At 38.6% G+C, this 20,347-nt stretch overlaps 3 protein-coding genes across 3 annotated transcripts; 1 reads left to right on the top strand and 2 right to left on the bottom strand.

Annotated features, from left to right (window-relative positions):
* Positions 1 to 40: 40 nt before the first annotated feature.
* MONOS_5038 (putative arabinose ABC transporter permease) lies at positions 41 to 3,747 on the bottom strand. Its single transcript, XM_067875156.1, has 3 exons — positions 3,694 to 3,747; positions 3,477 to 3,630; positions 41 to 3,409 (listed from the first exon to the last, which is right to left on the bottom strand). Exons 2-3 carry the CDS (start codon positions 3,607 to 3,609, stop codon positions 495 to 497), a joined length of 3,048 nt encoding a protein of 1,015 aa, XP_067736449.1. The 5' UTR covers positions 3,610 to 3,630; positions 3,694 to 3,747; the 3' UTR covers positions 41 to 494.
* A 1,434-nt stretch (positions 3,748 to 5,181) lies between these two features.
* MONOS_5039 (uncharacterized protein) lies at positions 5,182 to 14,205 on the bottom strand (the record flags this gene model as incomplete). Its single annotated transcript, XM_067875157.1, has 1 exon — positions 5,182 to 14,205. The coding sequence occupies one exon, from the start codon at positions 14,203 to 14,205 to the stop codon at positions 5,182 to 5,184; it is 9,024 nt and encodes a 3,007-aa protein (XP_067736448.1).
* A 2,545-nt stretch (positions 14,206 to 16,750) lies between these two features.
* On the top strand, positions 16,751 to 20,288 carry MONOS_5040 (uncharacterized protein; the record flags this gene model as incomplete). Its single annotated transcript, XM_067875159.1, has 3 exons — positions 16,751 to 16,931; positions 17,021 to 19,553; positions 19,749 to 20,288. The coding sequence occupies 3 exons, from the start codon at positions 16,751 to 16,753 to the stop codon at positions 19,939 to 19,941; spliced, it is 2,907 nt and encodes a 968-aa protein (XP_067736447.1). The 3' UTR covers positions 19,942 to 20,288.
* Positions 20,289 to 20,347: the final 59 nt, after the last annotated feature.

Raw genomic sequence — 20,347 nt, 5'->3', positions numbered from 1 at the left:
ATTAAGTTAGAAGCTTTATTTCATGAAAGCGAACTGCATGTCAAGTCATGATCAATTTTCTACAGTTATATGTAGCTAAGCCCGATTATTAAGAGAGAAAAAATCTCAAAAAATCAAACAATTCATATTTTAATTATAAAAAATGAAAAAATATGACGAAAATAAAAAACAAAGAATAAAAATTTTGTAAATGAAAATAATATGGTTATAAACAAATCTGAAAACTTAATCTGAAACAATTAAAAAACATATACAAACATATTCCTAAAACAACGAAATAAAAATTCAAAAATAAAAAGCTAATTTAAATAAATATAGTCTCAAATTATCAGTCATGTTAAACTGAATTTTGCGTTTCATCGTTTAAGCAAGGTGTTGCATTTAATAATTCTGGTTTTTTTTTGCAGCGCACTCACAGCAGGAACGTCCTCAGCCTCAAAAATTGCGACTGCTACTTGTTGCTCCTGCTTATACTCTTGCTCCAATTCCGATTATTATATAAATTCCGATTCCGGCACATCCATCCCATCAACTTTCTCACTCACATTTGTTTGTTTCTGTTCATTTAGCAATGAATGGCCTACAGACAATTCGTAGTTCCTCTGCATGATTCTCTTGAATGAAAACACTCTTCTCATTATTCTCGACCGTCTGCCCATGTAAATCTGCTCCTGAAGGCGCCATGCCTGGTGTGTGTCCAGCAGCTGCAGAAGGAAAAGACTGTCTTCGTTTTCATCTTCTTTGTTGCTGTTAATTGAAGAAGAAGAAGAGGTGGTGGTGGTGGAAGAAGAAGAAGATAATTTTATTGCTTCTTCATGTGAGTTATTCAACGGGACTGAACATGACTGCTCTTGTGAGGGGTATTGCTCGTCATCAAAGTCAATGGGAAAAGAAGAAGAAGAGGAAGAGGATGAAGAGGTAGAGGAAGAAGAAGATGAATCTGAGCACAATTCACTTGAAGCAGTGTCATTTGATGATCTTTCGTTCTTTATTACTCCATTTTCAATGAATGAATCAGAATTATTATTATTATTATTATTATTATTATTATTATTATTATTGCTATCAATTTCAATTTCAATTTCATTTCCTTTGCTACTGCTATTGCTATTGTTATTATCAGGCTCCGACATATAACTCAATGGATTGTGTGCTAACAGGAAGCAGCCCAAAATTGGAGAAGAAAGCACAGTTTTCATCTCTGTCTTCAGTGGAACATCGTAAAAAGGAGGGCATTCTGACTCTTCTGAAAGAGAAGAAGGGGAAGAAGAATGAGAAGAAGAAGGGGAAGAAGAATGAGAAGGAGAAAGAGATGGCTCACTCACAGATGAAGCAGATGTATTCTTGTTGGTATTTAACTTGGTTTTGACAGGGTGGAAGCACAGCAGCGACTGATAAGGCAATCTGGATGAAGGTCTGAAGAACGCTGCTGTCTGATTAAAAGGCGTGTTAAACTTTAAATTTTTTGTTTGTATTTGAGTCTTATTTTGCGTTTGTTCAATAACTTCCTCTGGAAACTGTGCAGGCGGAGTGACTGTCTCATCCTCATGGCCAGACAATTTCTCAAAATCTTTGTCAAACAAGGGCGTGTCTATTGGAATTTCCTGATTTGTATCCAATCCAATCGGAGAGTTGGAACGCTCTTTATAACAATCAGAATCGACGCCTTCAATGCTATTGTCATAATCATCATCATCATCATAACAATTTGCTCCCTGCAAAGAAGAAAATCCTTCTTTCTTTTCCATCGACTCCTCTTTCATCTCCACTGCCACTCTTCCTGCCCCAAGCCCAACCTCAACCTCAACCTCAACCTCAATCTTATCACCCACTCCACATCCAACTCCCATTTCCTTCATGTTCACATGTGCTTCAGTCACTGTTGCTCTCTGCCTCTGCGCCTCGTCCTCACCAAACGTGCGAACCAAGTGAGGCGCATGTAGTGCAACAATCTCATCCACACACGTGTACACAAACGGCGGAGCAGACGATACACGCGGAATGACTCTGCAACCATCAGAAGGATACGAAAGATGCATCTCTTCATCGCTCTTCTGGATAGCTGCCATCCTCCTTCGCAGTTGCGCTTTCTTCTCTGCCACTTTCTTGGCTGTCATTTCTTCAATGGCGGTTTTATCCTCCTCTCCCTTGCTGCCAGCAACCGAATACTTCACACAGATCATCAGAAGCGACGCAAGAGCCGACGCCGACGCTGAGATGTAGAATGGCACCGAGTCGTTCGACTCGTAAATGGCTGTGGAGATCAGCGGCGCCACGGCTCGCGATGCAGTTGCAATGCACTGCCCAATCCCGAGCACAGTGCCTTTTGTCTGCGGAGATCCAAAGTACGAGAAAATCGACGTCGACGTAGGCACACTGAACGCCTGGCCGACTCCAAACAAGGCGGAGAAAAACCAAACTGCTATGTTGTTGGGCACGACGCCCATCAAAACGAGGATAACAGACGTGAAGATGGTGCTTACGATCAGCGGGATTCTCTCCCCGATTTTCGGAATAACAATCGGAAATACCAGCAGCTGTGTCAGAAGCATGCCGATCCCATTAACCATTGTGATGAACCCAACCATCTGCGTCGTGAAGAAATATCTGTCCAAACACAAGGGTCCAATAAGTGCTGTTAGTGTGGTTCCAGTGTACTGCCCGAAAAAGTAGTTCACACACGTCAGAAGGAAAGAAGGGTTGCGTATGGTCTTCCATATGGACTCACCGGAAGCATCATTCCTTTCACCCGAAGGCTGCTTGGAAACTGAAGGCTTCTTTGCATCTTGTGCCGTTGTTTCATTTCCTGCTGTAGATTCATTGGCTGACTCCTCTTCGAGTGATATGGATTGCTGTTTTGTTTTTCTATATTCTGAGAGAGTTTTTGTTTTGGTATTTTTGTGTGAAATATCTCCGTCTGTTCGCTTTGCGCATGGCAATTTCTTTCTTTTTTCTGGAGGGAGAGATTCCTGCACAAAAATGATTAGAAGTACTCCTCCAACAAAGTTAAAAGCTCCAGCTGTTAAACAAGGAACTGCAATTGATGAAGAGCCCAGCAAGCCACCAAGTGCAGGTCCAATGACAGCTCCAAGTGATACAGCCGAGCCGAACCAACCGAACCAAGTTGTGCGGACTGGCCCTGGAGGAATAACATCTGATGTCATTGCCATGCTAACAGTTGAAACGCTTCCAAAAAGTCCAGTAGCAGCTCTAAATACAATGATTGATGTAATATTTGGGGCGACGCATAAAAGTGAATTAAACAAAGCAACTCCAAAACAACTAACAACAAGAGTTTTCTTTCTTCCAACAAAATCACTGATAATTCCAACCGCAAGCGAACCAAAAAATTGTGCAAGAGAATATGCAGCAAGAATTAGACCATAATCAACAGTGTTTCCTCCAAGTTCTGAAAAATTCAAATTATTAAAATGATAATGTATTTTTATAATTAGTTGAAATAAATTCAAGTGAACCTCTAAGATAATTTGGCATCATCGGGGTTAATAAATTATAAGGAGTTGAAGTACATAACACAACAAAAAATAAAATCAGTTGAGTTCTATAATGCAAAATGTAGGATAAGCATTGTTTTATTCTTGAGGTCATTCAACGAAAAAACGCAAAAAGCTTCCAAATTATCAATTTATTTTATGCATATAATAGAAAACATTAAAATAAAAATGCACAAACCTATTTAACAGAAAAAAATAAATTTTTGATGAAATAAAGAAAAGTAATTAAAAATGCCCATTATTAATATATGTTTTCTGTGAAAGATTATTTGAAGAAATCAAAAAAAGGAAAAAATAATCATTGAAGGATAACACACAATTGTCATTTGAAAATTATAATTTATTTTCAAATAAGCATTGAAATATATTTTTTATTGTGATTTTGTTTTCACAAGAACATGTGAATGTTCGAAAATATCTCCAGAAAAAGAGGACACGAAGTTCATAATTTAACAATTATATCTGACCAAGAACTTTTGTTGCATTGATAAGTCTTGAATTCTTCTTATTTTTTCAAATGAAATAACACTTTAAAGTTTTTTGTTGAAGTCATAAATTGGCTGATCCTTTTTGAAATCATTCTTTCGTTCGAGTTTTGATCAAAATTTTAATCTCAATGGAATTTAGTGAAAAGTTATATTTTTTTTGAAAATTTTCATCATGTACTGTATGTGTGAACTGTTTTAGTTCATTTTTTCAAAATCCCATTGAGAATAAAATTTTGATCAAAACTCGAACGAAAGTCTGATTTCAAAAAGGATCAGCCAAATGAAAGAAATCTGTCCCATTTCACAAAATTTTTTCAATTTTTATTTTCGACATGTTCAAATAATGAATGAATGTTTTTTAAAAACGGTTTTTCAAATGAGTTCTAAATTATGAAAGAAATTTCTTTTTGTAACTTTCTCGATTTTTCATTTTTTTCATAACATTTTTCTTTAAATAAAGTTTTCTGCTTATTTCACCATTTCTTGTTTTCACCTTGCATTAAACGATTTGAAAGCTTCAATGATTTTGTCGTTCACTGTATTAAAATAAACTTGGAGAATAATATCTTGATTTTTGTTTCACTTATTTTCAAATTCAAAAGTTCCATTTCAAGGCCAAAATTGCAAATAAATAATCACACATTTATTGGCAATCGACATATTTTTTTAAACGATTTTGAGAAAATGAGGCATTTTAAAATATCAATAAGAAATATGCTTTTTGAATTTTTTTTTAAAATTGAAAAAACATCTCGAAGCATATGAAATGATGGCTATTGATACGTTTGAAACTGCACACAGCAGTTAAAAACTTATCTGTCCGAGCTATTTCTTCTTCTTCTTCTTCTGAAAATAATAATAAAAGAGAATCAATAAAATTTGTGGCCATTCTGCAATTGTATGGATCAAAGGAGCAACACCACAATCCATTTCATCAGGCCAAATAAAAACGTTTCCCCACACAACACGCATATCCCCAAATCATTTTAAGCAATCCAATCTCTTTCTCCGTTTGGTGTTCAAAGCAGGCAAAGTTTGTTGCTGACAGGTGTGTGTAATACTGGTTCCAACAACACCAACGTAGCATGCTCCATTTATTAACAGACCACAGCTTGGGCTTTCGGCAATCAAAACGACCATTTCACTTTGTTGGTTCAGAGCTTGTAACTTCTTCTTTTTCATCGATCTCGAATGGTTGCTGGCTCAGTCGTCCAGCCTTCTGTTTCACTTTCTGTTTCACTTTCTGCTCCGCTTCTCGCATTGTTCGCGTTCTCGGTGAATAGTGCATCTGCAATCGTGAATATGAACGCATCTTTCGGGAGATGTTGCACAAATACTTTCTTCAAATCCACAAGCAAAGGCCGCTCGCTCTCTTCGCTCGACAAGCATCCTCTTGCCACATCGCAGAGTTCACTTCCCTCTGCATGCTTCATATTCGGCCTTTCACCATTTTTGATTTTCTGCCCTGCTCCATCTCCATCATACTCCCCAAACGGAATCTCCAAAGTCAAGCATTCCCACAGCATCATCCCAATTGAAAAGGCAACTGATTCCTTTGTTGCCCCCATCTTCTTGTTCATCAGCAGTTCTGGTGCTTTCCACCTCAGACACTCTTTTCTGATATCATCATCCTCCTCAAAGGCAGATGAAGGAGGTGGTGAGTCTGTGAATCTCTCGCTCATCACTGAAATATTGGAGGAAGAAGAAGAGACAACAGTTAATGAAGAGATCGATGAGGAATCTGAATCATCATCAGAAGAAAGGAAGTCAGAGTGCATCACAATGCAGATCACCATGTGTTCTGAGAACAGCACAATGTGAGGACTGAGATTGGCAAGAGATGAGAGAGGATTGTCCATTTCGTCAAATGAATGAAGTGCAAGATTTGCCACCCAGAACAGGATTTGAGCAGCTGTCTGCTCCCTCTCCTTCAAGGAGCCAATCGGCATCTCTTTTGTCTTGTTCTTTCCATGAAGAAGCATGAACAGCGAATCCCTCAAATCCACAATCAGCTTCTCATGAGGAGATGAACAGGCCATTGCATCCACCAAATTTGACATTGACGAAGTTGTTGGGCACAGATCTTCCCTTCGAACAAAAGAGGATTCTGTGTCTGAAGTGTCTGTGGATGAAGTGGATGGAGATGGAGTTCTCTTCCTTATATCTTCTTCCTCAACTTTCTCCAGCACCCATTCGGGGATCTTGTCTGAATCTCTCCCCAAAATATATTCAGTGGAGCCACTCTCAGATAGAAGATGCTCTGATGATTCAGAATGTTGCATATTCGTCTCATATATTCTCTTCTTTATCCTCTCTTCATTCTTCTTCTCTGCCTCCCTCTCTGCCTTCCTCCATTGCTCCTCAGGAGACATCTCCATTGTCACCATCTCAATCAGCTTCGGATCCTTCCTCACTGTGTCATTCACAATCTCTCTCAAATCTTTGTTCTCATTCTTTGCTTTTCTCCAACGAACAGCCAAAACAACAATTATTGAAAGTAAAATTAAGAAAATGAGGCATGAAATTACAACAACAACCCACCATGACTTCTTCTCATTTCCATTTTCAGCAATCCTTTCATTTCCTTTCAATTTTGTCTCACTTTTGTTCTTCAGAATGAAAGAATCAGTGGATGACAAATCATCAGAGCCCCCAAACAGAATGCACACTCTCACCTCTGCCTCGTCTTCTGCTTCCCTAATCGTCTCCTTTCGCAATCTCCCATTTGCCTCTGTCTCAGACACATGCCCAATCTCATCAAACTCATATTTTTCTATCTGTTTTTCATCTCCCATCTGCTTCACAACCATGAATGACAAGTTGCACGGGAGAAGAAGCTTCCCTTTGAACACAACATCCACTTCTGCTCCTTCTTCCCTTGCTTCAACGCTCTCCAATACTGGGATGAAGAACGGTGAATCCCTCTCAGATATAATCCCTCCAACTGTGCAGCCATCATCCAGCATCCAAATTGAAGTATTTGGCAACGCCCCATCACCTCCTTTTAAACTGGAAATGGTCAATGACGCTGAATCTGAGCAAATGATGTTTCGGCGAAGAGAGGGAAATTTCTCAATGAAAGGATTGTTGTTTGATAATTCTCCTTTCTCAATCATCAAAGATCCTCCACTCATAGTCAAACCTCCCTTTGAGGAGTTGCATATCGTTGTGTCTCTCACAACTGCTTCGCTCTTCGACAAGTCGACAACAGAACCATTCCATTTGCAGATCTCATCGAAAATCCCCTTCATTTCTTTTACACCAACAAGCAAGCTTCCCTCAAACACACACGAATCTATCAACACATTCTCATTCGACGATATCCCCACTTGGCTCCCCTTCACCGAACTCGATGTGCATTCATGAAAAGAGCAATTGTGCATCTCTAAACATCCCATTGATCGAGCTCCACAAATAATGCAAGATTCACATGATGTTCGGCTGATGTTTGCAAACAACGATTGCACAAATGAAACAGTCAGAGATGGTTGGTGGTTTTCAAATGAAATCAGGCTCCTATCTTGAAGAGTGATGCTTGTTGCTTCCAGCCTCAGCACACTCATGTTCTGACTTGAGCCGCATTCAATCACTGAGCTTGTGAACTTGGCATTCCCGATGGTAAGATCCTCAAATGTTGCTCTTTCTGAGCTCAAGACTCGGAACACAGGCTTCGAGAATTCCAAACAGCTAACAATGCACTTTTCTGCCTCAAATATCCCATCTTCAACAACCAATAAAGAAGAATCAAATGATGTTCGTGAATTCTCTGTGGTTCTGCTTTCAGACAGAAATGAAACAGATTCGAGAATAAGATGTCCGTTCAGCTGGTGTATTAAGCTCGAACAGACAACATTCTCCATTCCACCAAAAACAAATGACACTTTCTCAACTCGAACATACTCTGAACTTGTTATCCCATCCTCACCTGCCACCTCAATTTCACACACCTTTATCTCAGCGCTCCTGCTTCCTTCCATCGATTTGATCGTCACCTTCTGAGCAGAGCATGAGCCACTTAATCTGGTTTCATTCCAAACATACAACTGCGAATAATCTGAAGGAATAATGTGGCTCACCCCAACATCCAATGATGAGCACATGCCCTTCATCTCCCCACAATTCTTGCTGTTGCTGCTGTTCCCCACAATCGATGACACAAATATGAATTCGCTCCTGAACACAAACACCCTCCCCAGCAGATCCTCTTCATCCCCATAATTCTCTGCGGTGCACCCCCATATCGCCAGCTCCTTCACAAATGGCTCTCCAAAATTTATCAGAAATTGTGATTCACTTATCTGTGAGTCTAGATCTGTGCACTTCACAAACACATCCCTCCCCTTCAATGCCACGTTTTTTCGGAATGTGATGTTTGACAACACAAATGGCAATGCCTTCAGCGAGACACTTTGCGATTTTAAAAACAATCCTCCGCCTCTCCCAGTGTTCGAGCAGAAACAGTCTGTCACATTCGTGTGATTCATCTCCAATCTCCCCCTTTCATTGAGAACGAAAAACACCCCTCCTCCTTCATGAGAGCTTTCAGACCCACAACCATCAGTTGTCGAATTCTCCATTTTCACCTTCACTTCATCATTCGCATTGCAGCAAATGAGCGAGGGATTGTTCAGCTCATTTTGCTTCACATTCGCAAATGTGCATTTCTCAAATAGAATATTCCACTCCTCTTCTCCATTGCCATTTCCGTTTCCAGAAATCTCACTTTCACTCATTGTCAATGCACTTATCCCGCTCAATGCAATATCCTCAAATATCGTTTCGCTCATTGACACCACACAGCCAGTTGATATCCTCAAAATCTCGTGCCTCGATGCCAGACCTGCTATCTTTGTCTCTTCGATCTCAACAATTCCTTTCGAGGCACTGATCAGCACAAATGACAGCATTCCTTCAGCATCATCTTTCATATGGATTGCACAACTCACAACACTCGTTTTCACTGCATCAGCGCCTGTCTCCATGAGAGTCCCTGCCCCATTGCCAAAGGCTGTCGGAATCACCATCCCCACTTCTTCGAATTGAACAACCCCTTTGCATTCAACAACACAATCACCTTCCCCTTCAACAGCTCGAACAAATTCGATTCTGTCCCGATCGCCATTCGCTCCTTCCAGCTTCATCCCACTCATCCTCATTTCACTCCTCACATCGCAAACCCCCTGAACTGCAATCGACTCCACCCCCAAGTTTCTTCCCCGCTTCACCCCATAATCCACAGAAGCACATGGATACTCCAACAGCCCACACACAACCACATTGTTCCCTCCTCTTGCAATATGCACACTCGATCCAATCTTTCTCCAGAAATAGATCAGCGGGATTGCACATTCTCTGTTTCCTCCATCAAACCCTCTCATCGAGTCCTCTGTCACCAAATCCAATCGATCTTTCACAAATGGCAGAGTTTCGTTCTTGATGCTCTTGACAAGCGATGGAGATGAAATAAACAAGTCCTTCCCAAACTTCGCATTGTTTGGCTTTTCAGATGAAAAAAGTGGAGAGGATATCACAAAATCTGCCTCTTCATCTCTCAGCATTTTCATCATTATTCCTCCTCCATATCCAACAATTTCCTCTTCATATGGCGCTGTGCAACAATAAAACTCACACCTGCTCATCAGCAGATTCGTATTTCCAGATGATTCATAAAAGAATCCTCCGCCTCCGCGTTCTTCTTCCTCCCCAATAACAGCACAGTCTTCGAAATTGCAGTTCAACATCTCAACTTCATAATCGCTTCCATCATCTTCATTCCTAATGCTGATGCATCCTCCACTTCCCTTCGAACGAGTAATCGATGAAAATGTGCATCCTGTTATCTTCTCGATATTTCCATTGCGACACTCAACAACACACCCATTTCCCAAAGAGATCTCTCCAAAAACGCTCTTCGTCATATTTATCGAAGGCACACTTTCAGCGCTTCCCTCAACAATGAAAAACGATGAATCTCCAATTTTCAAATTTTTTGTTGAAAACTCAATCACTTCCACAACCCCTCCAACAGCCTTCACAAACACTGTCGAAATGCCTTCAGATCCTCCTTCCATCCCGCATTTGTTCAGCGTGAGTTTCCCTGAATGGCACTCAAACACACTTTCATGAAAAGACAGGGATTCCGTCAAACAAAACACAAGACCAGCCACAGATGTTGGAATCGTATTCTCTATCAATCCACTTTGTGTTCCTGGAATTCGATCACAAACATCGCATTTCATCTCATTCTCTTTTCCTTTCACACTCCATTCATTTCCAGTCAAGGTCAATTCCTCCTCAAAGACAAATGGCTCAAGAAGAGCAACATCCTTTTTCTTCCCTTCAAAGTGCACTGATGCTGCCTTTGCGATTGTTGAGCATGGAAAAGTCTCAAACCCACACATCGAAAAATCGTGGCTTGATGATCCTCCCACAAACGCTGGAGCTGAAAAGTTATTCCACAAATACAAGACCAGCGGAATAGCAAATGCTTCGTTCAGCCCCAATCTCTCAAATCCATTCAATTTTGTTAGCTCATTCAAGTCGGCTCCGAAACTGATCGATTCTCTGTCAATCACACCTGAAAGATCATCTGCGTTAATAAAAATATCTTTCCCCTCTCTGGCATCACACCCAAAAAATGAAACATCCTTCAAAGTGAATGAGCTTGCTCCATCAGCCAAATGAAGATAAATCCCTCCCCCATGTCCACACTTTCCATCTGCGCTTTGTGTTGCCTTGCAACTCGCAAATTGCAACAAACCACTTTCAACATTTGAAGATGTTGTTTTTGCTGAGTCTGCCTCTGTCATGTTTCCCACAGTGAATGCCGACCCCTCTTCCATCTCAACCCACAACCCTCCTCCATCCCCTCCCTTGCTCTCACACCCAGACATCGTCCCTCCTACTATTTCCAGAGTGCAATAACTTTCAAGTGTGCATTCCATTGCTCCTCCATTTTCTCCAATTCCCTTGAATCCGCTCATCGTATTGTTTGTCAGCTTCATCAATTTCGCACCTTTTGTCGAAATCACTCGAATTGATCCTGCTGATGATGAATCTGCTTGTGTGGATGCTTTCACTGAAAGTGTTGAATCCTGAATCGTTAAAGATGCTCCATTCACCACTCCAAACAAAACACTCTTTGTCTCCCTGCAAATATCTTCAATGCTCATGGAAGCGAAAGTGCCATCCACGTTGCTTCCATCAAGGCAAATCAACGGAAAATTCCCAATTGTCAAGGATAATACAACAAAAGATGATACAGAAACCTTTCCCGCTGACACTGATAAAAACACATATGATAATACTGACTGGGAGTTTTGAAAACTCAGTGAGCAATCTTCAAGTGAAAATAATTGTGAGGAAGAACTGAAGAATGCTTCATGATTTGGAAGAATAGAAGGAACAGAGAAAGTGAGTGATTTCAAAATAGCATTTGTTCTGACTGCTATCATGCTTTCTCCACTTCCATCACATTCATCAATCACTTTCCATCCACTGTTTTCATCCTGCCCTCTGATTGTGTGCTTGAAGGAATCAAACGTCAGTTCATTTTTCACTTCAATCAGTCCACTGACAACAATCTTCTTTTCTTCTTCTTGCCTTGTCAGCGAATGCTTCAGGGTCATGCATGGAATCTCAGCGTATCCGCAATAAAAGTTGTCAAATGCATCAGCATTGCTCACAATAATCTCATCTGGCAAAGGAATCAGATAAGCACAAAGTGGAATTGGTGTTGATTCATTCCCTTTGTCAAATCCTTGTATTTTGCTCCTTGTTTCAAATGAAGCTGTCAGACATGTTATCTTTCCACTTTTTGCTGTTAATTCCAGATCGATCGAGTCAGCAAAAATATCACTTCCCCATTTGGCCCTGTTTCCTTCAAAACTTGATGAAATCAGAAAGTCTGCACTTGTATCTTTCACTTTCAGCCCAATTCCTCCTCCTCTCCCTTGAGTGATCGAAGCATAGCAGTTTTGAACAACACCTCTATTCATTGTTAATGAACCACCATTTCCTATTTCAGCCATCAAACCCCCTCCAAATTCAGATTCCTCACTTCCACAACCATCAAATGTGCATCCTTCAAGAGTTATCGAATGTGACCCTTCACCCACACACATCATCGATGGCCCTGCTGTTGTTCTCACAATGTTGCTGAACACACAGCCATCCAGAGACAATGAAACAGACGATCCTTGAGGCAGAGAAAACATATTTGTGGTGCCGAATGTTCGACCCCATCTCACACCTTGCATCTTCAACTCTCCTCCATCCATCTTCACCAGCGAGTTCTGAATCCTCCTCTCTTCTGAATGAGAAGTATCCATCGAAATGTTCAGTCTCTCCAAATTGATCCCTCCATCCCCTTCAATCTCAAACAGTCTGCATTGCCTGCTGTTTTCAAGCGATGTGTTGTGAACCACAGACAGATCACTCATGCTCAGCACCCCTGTTCCAACATAAAACAGACTCAATTCATTTGCTCCGAATTTTGTTTCAATGGCAGAGCCAGATGAGGAAGCCCCTTTCACACTGATCGTTTTCTCTCCAATATTTACTCCTTTTTCTTCCACAACTGTTCCAGCAACCACCTTCATTTCCTCCACAAACCCCACAATCAACTGGGACATGCAATGGCTGATTGTGAGGCACGCACAAGATTCATTCAGCCCACAGCTAAATGTGTCTTTTGCATTTGTCTGAATTTGAGCTGGACCAACAAACCTGCATTTCCCTCCATTGTTCGGAAGCCATTCGCCTTTGTTCCCACCTGCATAACATCTGCTTTCGTCTGCTCCAGTTGAATAGCACCAAGAAAGTTGAGAAATTGATAATATATCTGATATATATACATCACTTGCATATGGAGCTGTATTATCGTGGAAAAAACAAAACCATAAAAGATCACCGTAATAATTCGATGCATTAATCCCAATACCCCCACCCCGAAAATCAGAGCTGCAACGGTGAAAAAGGCAATTTCTTGTGACAACTTTATCAACTGGGCCCCAATTTAGAAATGCACCACCCTCCGTGCTTCTAGTATCATGCCCGCTGCAGTTATAAAATGAAGAATCCAGCACACAATCTTTTGATTTGGTGGTTTTAATTGAATCAATCGCCAAGCCACCTCCATCATCTTCAGACCAATCATCAGCAAATAGACAGTCGTTGATAAGCATTTGATTTGTTATTATTTGAAATTGTGCTCCTCCTCCTCCATAGTGATTAGATGCTGCGCAATAGCACTCAACAAATGTTGAATGCTTTATGGTGCATTCTGCAATATTCAAAGCAAAAATACCACCTCCTCTGGTTGATGTTGCATTGCACTTCGCAAAAGATGAATTCAGAACAGTGAGTGTGGCATCAGGATTGTCATGGACATAGAGCGCTCCGCCACACTCAGCAGAACATCCGTTCCATTCAGCGTTCATAAAGCTCTGTGTTTCAGTTGTAGAATTTCTTTCTGTGTTTCTCATTCTCCGATCAGTTCTTTCGTTTTGAAGGAATGTGCAATTGTTGCACCAAAAGAAAACAGACCCCTGTGTTCCGCTCACAATCTCTCCCTCCAGCACATTCATCGATCTTTCAACAAAGCAATCCTCCAATTCGCTTCTCCTCATCCTTCCAGTTTTTTCGATCAGCAATTCATCTGTTCTATCATTTTTCACTGTTATGTTTGTGAACACACAGTTTTTGATTCCTTCATAACTTCCTTCTCCATTTCTCAAAATGCTTCCACTCCCTCCAAACGCAACATTCTTCCACTCGCTATTCTTCACAAGCAGCGATGACCCCTCTGACAGCAACTTCACAACACCCTCCATCAAGCCGCAATCACTGTCTTTTTCAATCCTCAGCGAAGTGTTTGCCATTTCGCAAGCTCCTTCATTGCAGATATAATGTGTGCCAAAACTGCTTTTTTTCATCAGCAAGCAATCCTCTGCCTTTAAGAATGATCCTGCTCTTATTTCAAACATCAAGCAACCTTCTGGCGTTTCAAGTGATATCCCCTTCAATTCAGCTGTCGAGTTGTGTATTTCGCAGAACATCCGAATTACGCTTCCCTTCGTTGAAACTTGACGTTTCATCGAGACAGAAGCATCGAATGAAGCATATTCAGTGCGTAAGATATCATTTTCTTCTTTTCCACAAATAGGTGAAAATAAAAGCAAAACCAGAACAAAAGGAATCATTTCACAAAGATTATTATGGGCATGGATATAAACCATATTTGATATTTATTTCTTATCATGTTGATAAATCTTTCAAACCCACATAATTTCGAATTGAGCTTCTGCTTGCGGCTTTTTCATAAATATGTACTCAGAAACTGTTTCATTATTTCTTTTCGAAAATGTTGCAAAAATATATTTTTTCTCTTTATTCGCATTTTTTTTCATTCTCATATTTCTCTTCAGATTCTGTTTGAATGAAATGCCTCATCTTTTCAGCTCATTTTCCATCAATCACCATTTTCATGAAATTTTTAAGCTTTCATTGAATCCATCTGTTTCCTTAGCAAGATTTCAACAGCTCCTGAAAATTGAAAATATAATGGAAATTTCAAAACAAAAAAATGAAAAGAAGAAAAAGAAAAATACCATGAATCATATTCTTTATGTTCAAAAGTCTCAAGGAATTGTTGTTACGGCGGATTGTTGTTTTTGTCTCTTCAGCAGCATTTCCCCAATCATTTCCCCTGAATCCAAATTTGTAGTTTCAAGCTCCATTTTCCATTGAAATTGATCTTCCTGTTTTTTAAAATGAGAAATAGAGATAATGATGCATGTTCTTTTTTCCTTCTCATTTCAATTTTTTATTCATAATTAATTTTCAGTTCTTCTTTTTATCTTCTCAAGTGGAAAATACGTTTCACGTGACTGGCTTTCATTTTTGCCCTTTCTGATTCCAGATCTGAGACTGTTTTCGTAATTCTTTCTTCTTCAACATGGCTTTCATTGTTTTCAACAAAATGTTGTTTTTTCGTTGTTCTAAAAAATGCACTTCTTCATTCGAATCGCTCTCGTTTCTTCACATTCTCATCAAACATTCAAATATAATTCTTTCTTTTGTAAATATTCTCCCATCATTTCAAAAATGTTTCAACAGTATTTTATCCATCGTTTTTTGATGAATTCGTTGAGATATGGAAATTGCTTGTTTTGTAGCTGCCCTTTTCATGAAAATGTTTCGGTGTATTCCCGTTTCAAATGCTACATTGTAGATTACTCGTAGCTTTGTATAATCGATGAAGGTTTTGTTTGTCTCCACAATCAATAATCAGAATTATCGATTATTAAGAAATCTGAGCCAAATATGGCAAAAATATGAATCAAAAAATTTGTGTTGAAAATAAAGCAAACACTTGATTATTCATATAAAAAATGTTATTAGTAACAGTCGAGCAATATTCCCTTCAGCTTCTGGCCAGGAGAGTCTTTTATTTCATTGGCATTTTCAAGCTCAATCGCTGCTTTTGAAGGTTAGCGAAATTGGCCAAAAATAATTTCTAATTAATGAAAGCAGCGTAAAAATTACGACTTATTTTCACAGGCATTATTGAGAATGGAAATGTTCGAATTTGTTTTCAAAAAAGTTGTGAAAAAAATAATAAAATTCCGATATTTTGGAGAAATGTTAATTATCAGAAATTTTCTCATTAATTTGCATACAGAATGAAGTGGATAATAGCATTTATTCTTCATCTAACTTCGAAACAATTCATTTCTTAATGGTGTAAATATCCTGGCAACATCGAGCATTCATCCTCCAATTTCAAACTTCTGGATGAAAAACTATTTTAGGAATCTTCACATATTACAAACATGCTTCAGCAAGTCCACAGAGCAAAGATAAATTAAAAACAATTATTGAACAATTTATTATTTAATTGTGGGTAATTTTCAAAATTCACTTTTTTCATAAGAAAATTTTTGAAAAAATGGCTATTCAACAAAAGTTAATTCCATTCCATCTTATTTGACAAAAATTGAAATTACACATTTCATCACAATTAAGCGTGAAAACAATATTTATTTTTTTTTCAACAAAATATTTTGCTTCAAATAATGTTATTTGATGTTAACTGAATAAGATAAGTTAGCTATCATTCAAAATATTGTAAAAACCAATATTTTCAATTCTTCAGAATTTTTGAAAAGATGTTTCTTTATTGAATTTTCAGTTGAAAGCGTTAATAACGATAATGACTTTCATCTGAAAATTCTTCAAATGGAACTGTTTTGGTTATTATTATTAAAGAGGGATTGAAACAAGAAAAATACACACAAAAATCACAACAAAAGATAGTCCTATTCGAAATTGTTTATATGAGGCATTTGAGAAAATCTTCGTTTTTGGAATTTGTTAAAGAAGGTTCGAAAAATACAGAAGATCTTTGATTATGAGAAAAGAGCCCAATGTTATTGTTATTATTATTATTTCTTTCTTTCTTTCTTTCTTTTTTATTTTTTATTTTTTTTTTTTTATTTTTATTTTTTTTTTATTTTTAATTTTTTTTCAATAATATAATAAAAGATAAACATTTCCAAAAACAAGTTTTAACAATTATTGATATCTTGAATTCGTTCAACAAAATATTCAAGTTCAATAATAGTTAAGGGGCGCCTGATTTTGTTAAATTATAATTGTCTTTAATTCGTGTGATATATTTTCAACAGAAAATATATTTGCTTTTTTACAACTCTTTTTGAGCAAACCTATAAACTTAAATTGAAAATGCAAAAGGAAAGATTGGAGAATATCAGAGCAAAAATTGGATGCTCGCATTTTAATGTCTGTGACCATGTTTGTGCTATTGATGAAGTTTTCCTTGGGAGATTAATTAGTACTCGCACATCTTTGGGGAAAATCGAGAACGAATATCTACTCAACGATCAAGGAAAAATAATTCATTCAAGTGTGTTTTTGGACATATTTTTACTTTTATACTTCTCAATGTTTGCTATTTTTACTAAAAACATCTATATTGTGATGTCGTCAAATTAGTGTATCACTGTGGATTAAATTATGATGTAATTTCTGAGGATGATTGGTTCTTTTTACAAAAAGAGGTTGGAGGTGGACCAAAAATTGTTGGCCGCATTGTGGAAAAATACGGGAAAAGGACCGTTGATACTGATTTAATTGCTTTTGACATACGTGTTCGTCATTCTGAATTACTTGACAATGAAGTTTTGGAATTGTATCATTCAGAAGATGAATCGTTTTTCACAGTACTTCTTTCATCATTTTACACGCGCGAAGATTTGGCTTATGAAATCGTGAGAGCAATTGGTGCTAAGCGTGGTCAATTTATTCGCTTTTGTACATCATGGGAACCTTTTTCAGTTGCCCATTTTTCCACATATTCTGAATTTGATTCGCTGTTCAACTCTTGTAACTCTGTCCTTATTGAAATACTGACGGAAGGAGAGTCACAACCACTTGCCGGTGAAATGGGCATTGAAAGTGTTTGCGACATACTTGACATGAAAAAGCAACTGGATTTTATTAGGAATAGACGATGGAATAAGCTTAGTGATGCTTCAAAAGACGAAGAGGTTGCGGAACCGTTTACCAAAAGCAAAAATTGGGACGAGCCAATTTTTCGAGACGAGCAATACAGACACGCTTCACAATCAACAACTTTTTCATCTTCTCAGCCAGAAAAAGATTTTGGAGACAGTTCAAGTGGGCCTTTCCTTTCTCAGAGTTTGACAGAGATGTATCACTCTGCTTTAGTTTCATCGCATCTCTCAGAGGCTAAACAGCCGAATTTGCCAGAGCCAGGCCCCGTTGGGCTGAAAAGTGCGATTGGACAGCCGTCTCCGTATCTTTGGTCTGATTCCAAAGAGTCCTTTTTGGGTTCTTATCAAAAGGCAGCCACAGAGCATTGGATAAAGAGCATGCTGTCCCAACAAAAGCTTCAAAAGGAAGAGGTCAGTCAAAATTCATCGCTTTCAGAACAAAAACAAACGGGAAATCCAAAGCCATCGCAGCAAGTGACAAATGTAGCGGAGAAGACATTTGCACAATCCCCAATTAAAAAGGAAGAAGATTCGACTCCTGGCTTGAAAATTGGATTGGATATTTTTAACAACATTGAAGCAGTTGTCAAGCAGATATTGACAGGGCTCTCATTTGGAAGCGTTCGCAGTCTAACTGAGTTTGTGTGTGCGCTGCTTGTGAAATTTCGGGAATGTTTCGAATTGAGTTACATGTGCAGCTATTTGGATGCGCTGTGCTGTATTCTTGGAGCATCAGAGTTCTGCATGCTGATGCAAGTCTGTGCGGGCTCCTCTTTTGCGTCAGCTGTGTTTGGGCCAGCCGGAGAAGAGGCAAAGCCAAAGGGGAACGGAATGCTGCAGAGCGAGGAAGGGAAAAGAGAATCCATTGGCAGGTTCACTGAGCCAATTTCGTGGACTTCGGTGGAAGTCCTGCCTGTGTTCGAGTTGCTAAGTTGTGCTTTGCAGATCATTGAAGGAAAGGAATCTCAATTTGACGAAGAAAATCAGCCAGAAAATGCTATTTGGGACAGATTGCTGCGGAGAGAATGCATAATATTGCTTTGTTGTGCTGTTAATTCCATTCTGAAGCAGCATCCGCCATTTCAGATAGAAATGTTGAAAAGCGGATTCTTCGAGATGCTTCTGAAAGCTGAAAAGAATTGGATCGACAATTTAGATCAGTTCGAATGGAGGAGCATTGTTGAAGAGCATGGGCTTCCTTATCGAGCATTCTATTTCGGAATCGAAAGCAAAAAGCTCCTTCCATTGCACTCAGCTGAGCTGAGCTTATTACATTCTGTTTGTGTCTCCATCCCTCACATTCTTGGGAGTGGCGTATACTTCCCAGCGGAGCTGGCTGAATTGTTAATCATGCTGTGCGCTCGAACCACTTCAGCAGAAGATGCGGTGAGCATATTGGAGATGATGCATGTACTATCAAAGCACTTCCCAAATAACATGCTACCGTTTGTCGAACATGGCGAAATGGATCCGAAAGAGCATGTGCATCCACTGTATAAGACCTTTGCGGAGAAAGGAGGAATATTTGTTCTGTTTCAATTGCTTCAGTCTTCATCATTTTCGTTGGCACAAGAAGAAAAAGAGAAGCAGTTCCAGAGCGAGTTCATTCATTTTCCCGTGGAAGAAACGCATTGGAGGCTTGCTGCGAAAGTTGTAGCAAATCTGTTTGCGTTTTCTGTGTTTCCTGGTGATAATCCTACAAGTCAGCATGCCACTTTGCTGTACAATATATTTATCGATGCTCTTTCGTTGCCTGAAGAAGCTGAAAAGAGCAGTGTTCAATTCAATGAATCATCCTCAACCAGTCCAAATAGTTCGCTTCCTTCGCCTAATCCACCACTTTCTTCGATACAGTCACAAATGCCTGAGGAAGGTGAAAGAGATCTCAATGAGGAAGATATCTGCGAAAAGATTAGCATGTGTACTGAGCTTCGTTTTCTTCTTTGCCGGCCAGAAAATCATGAAAAATTCATTAAAGACGAACTGCTATCGAAACTTTGTATTCTTTGCAGGTGTGTGGAAATGAATATTGGTGCTTCAAAGATTTTTCAATTTATTCGAATGTGACATTACTAAAAAATTTTCCTCCTATAAATTGATGTAATTTTTCATATTATTCAAAAAATTATAAATTTTTATTTATTTCTTTTTTTCTCTCTCTCTCTCTCTCTTGTTCTGAACTTTCCATACATGTTAACTTGAATTAGGAGCGTTCGTGTTGAGCTTGCAGTTGCTTCAATGGCTGTTTTGTGCTCCATTTCAAAGTCAAACAACAAGGCTTCATTGGATATGCTATTGAATCATCTTCATCAAGATGATATCCAAAGTTTGCTTCGTCGTGGTGGACTTATCGCTGCATATGCAGAGGTGCTACAGCAACGTTTAAAAGAAATCGTTTGAGTTTTATAATAAACATTGTTTATTTCTTTTATCATATTTGACTTTTCATTTGAGAGTTCGTGAATTGATAACTTTAAATACATTTTTTCTACACATTATTTAAAATTTTTGAGATAATTCCCACAACTGCAAATGCATAAATGAGATTTTATTCTGTTTTCTTGTTTCATCCATTTGTTGAAGAATAAGAAATCTTTTATTGTTTTTGAAATTTTTATGAAAAAAATTTTTGATTAAATCTTTTATGTAATTCTTTTTCATTTCAAAAAACGTGTTATATATTAAAGTTATTTTAAGTTTTATTCATACTTTAAGCAAATACTAAATAATGAATAAACAAACAAAAATATTAAAATTTAATATGTGTTAAATCAAAGATAAACTTTAACAAAAGGAAGATAATTTT

Source organism: Monocercomonoides exilis (assembly GCF_001643675.1).
Source record: "Monocercomonoides exilis strain PA203 chromosome Unknown scaffold1-2713096, whole genome shotgun sequence".
NCBI classification, from domain to species: domain Eukaryota; phylum Preaxostyla; order Oxymonadida; family Polymastigidae; genus Monocercomonoides; species Monocercomonoides exilis.
This window is presented reverse-complemented; position numbering and strand designations above follow the sequence as displayed.

What these genes read in the sequence shown, in the direction of transcription:
- MONOS_5038 (XM_067875156.1), bottom strand. Translation starts at nt 3,609, where the DNA reads ATGACCTCAAGAATAAAACAATGCTTATCCTACATTTTGCATTATAGA. An exon ending in GATGCCAAATTATCTTAGAG is followed by an intron (nt 3,410 to 3,476) that starts GTTCACTTGAAT and finishes TGAATTTTTCAG; the next exon opens with AACTTGGAGGAAACACTGTT.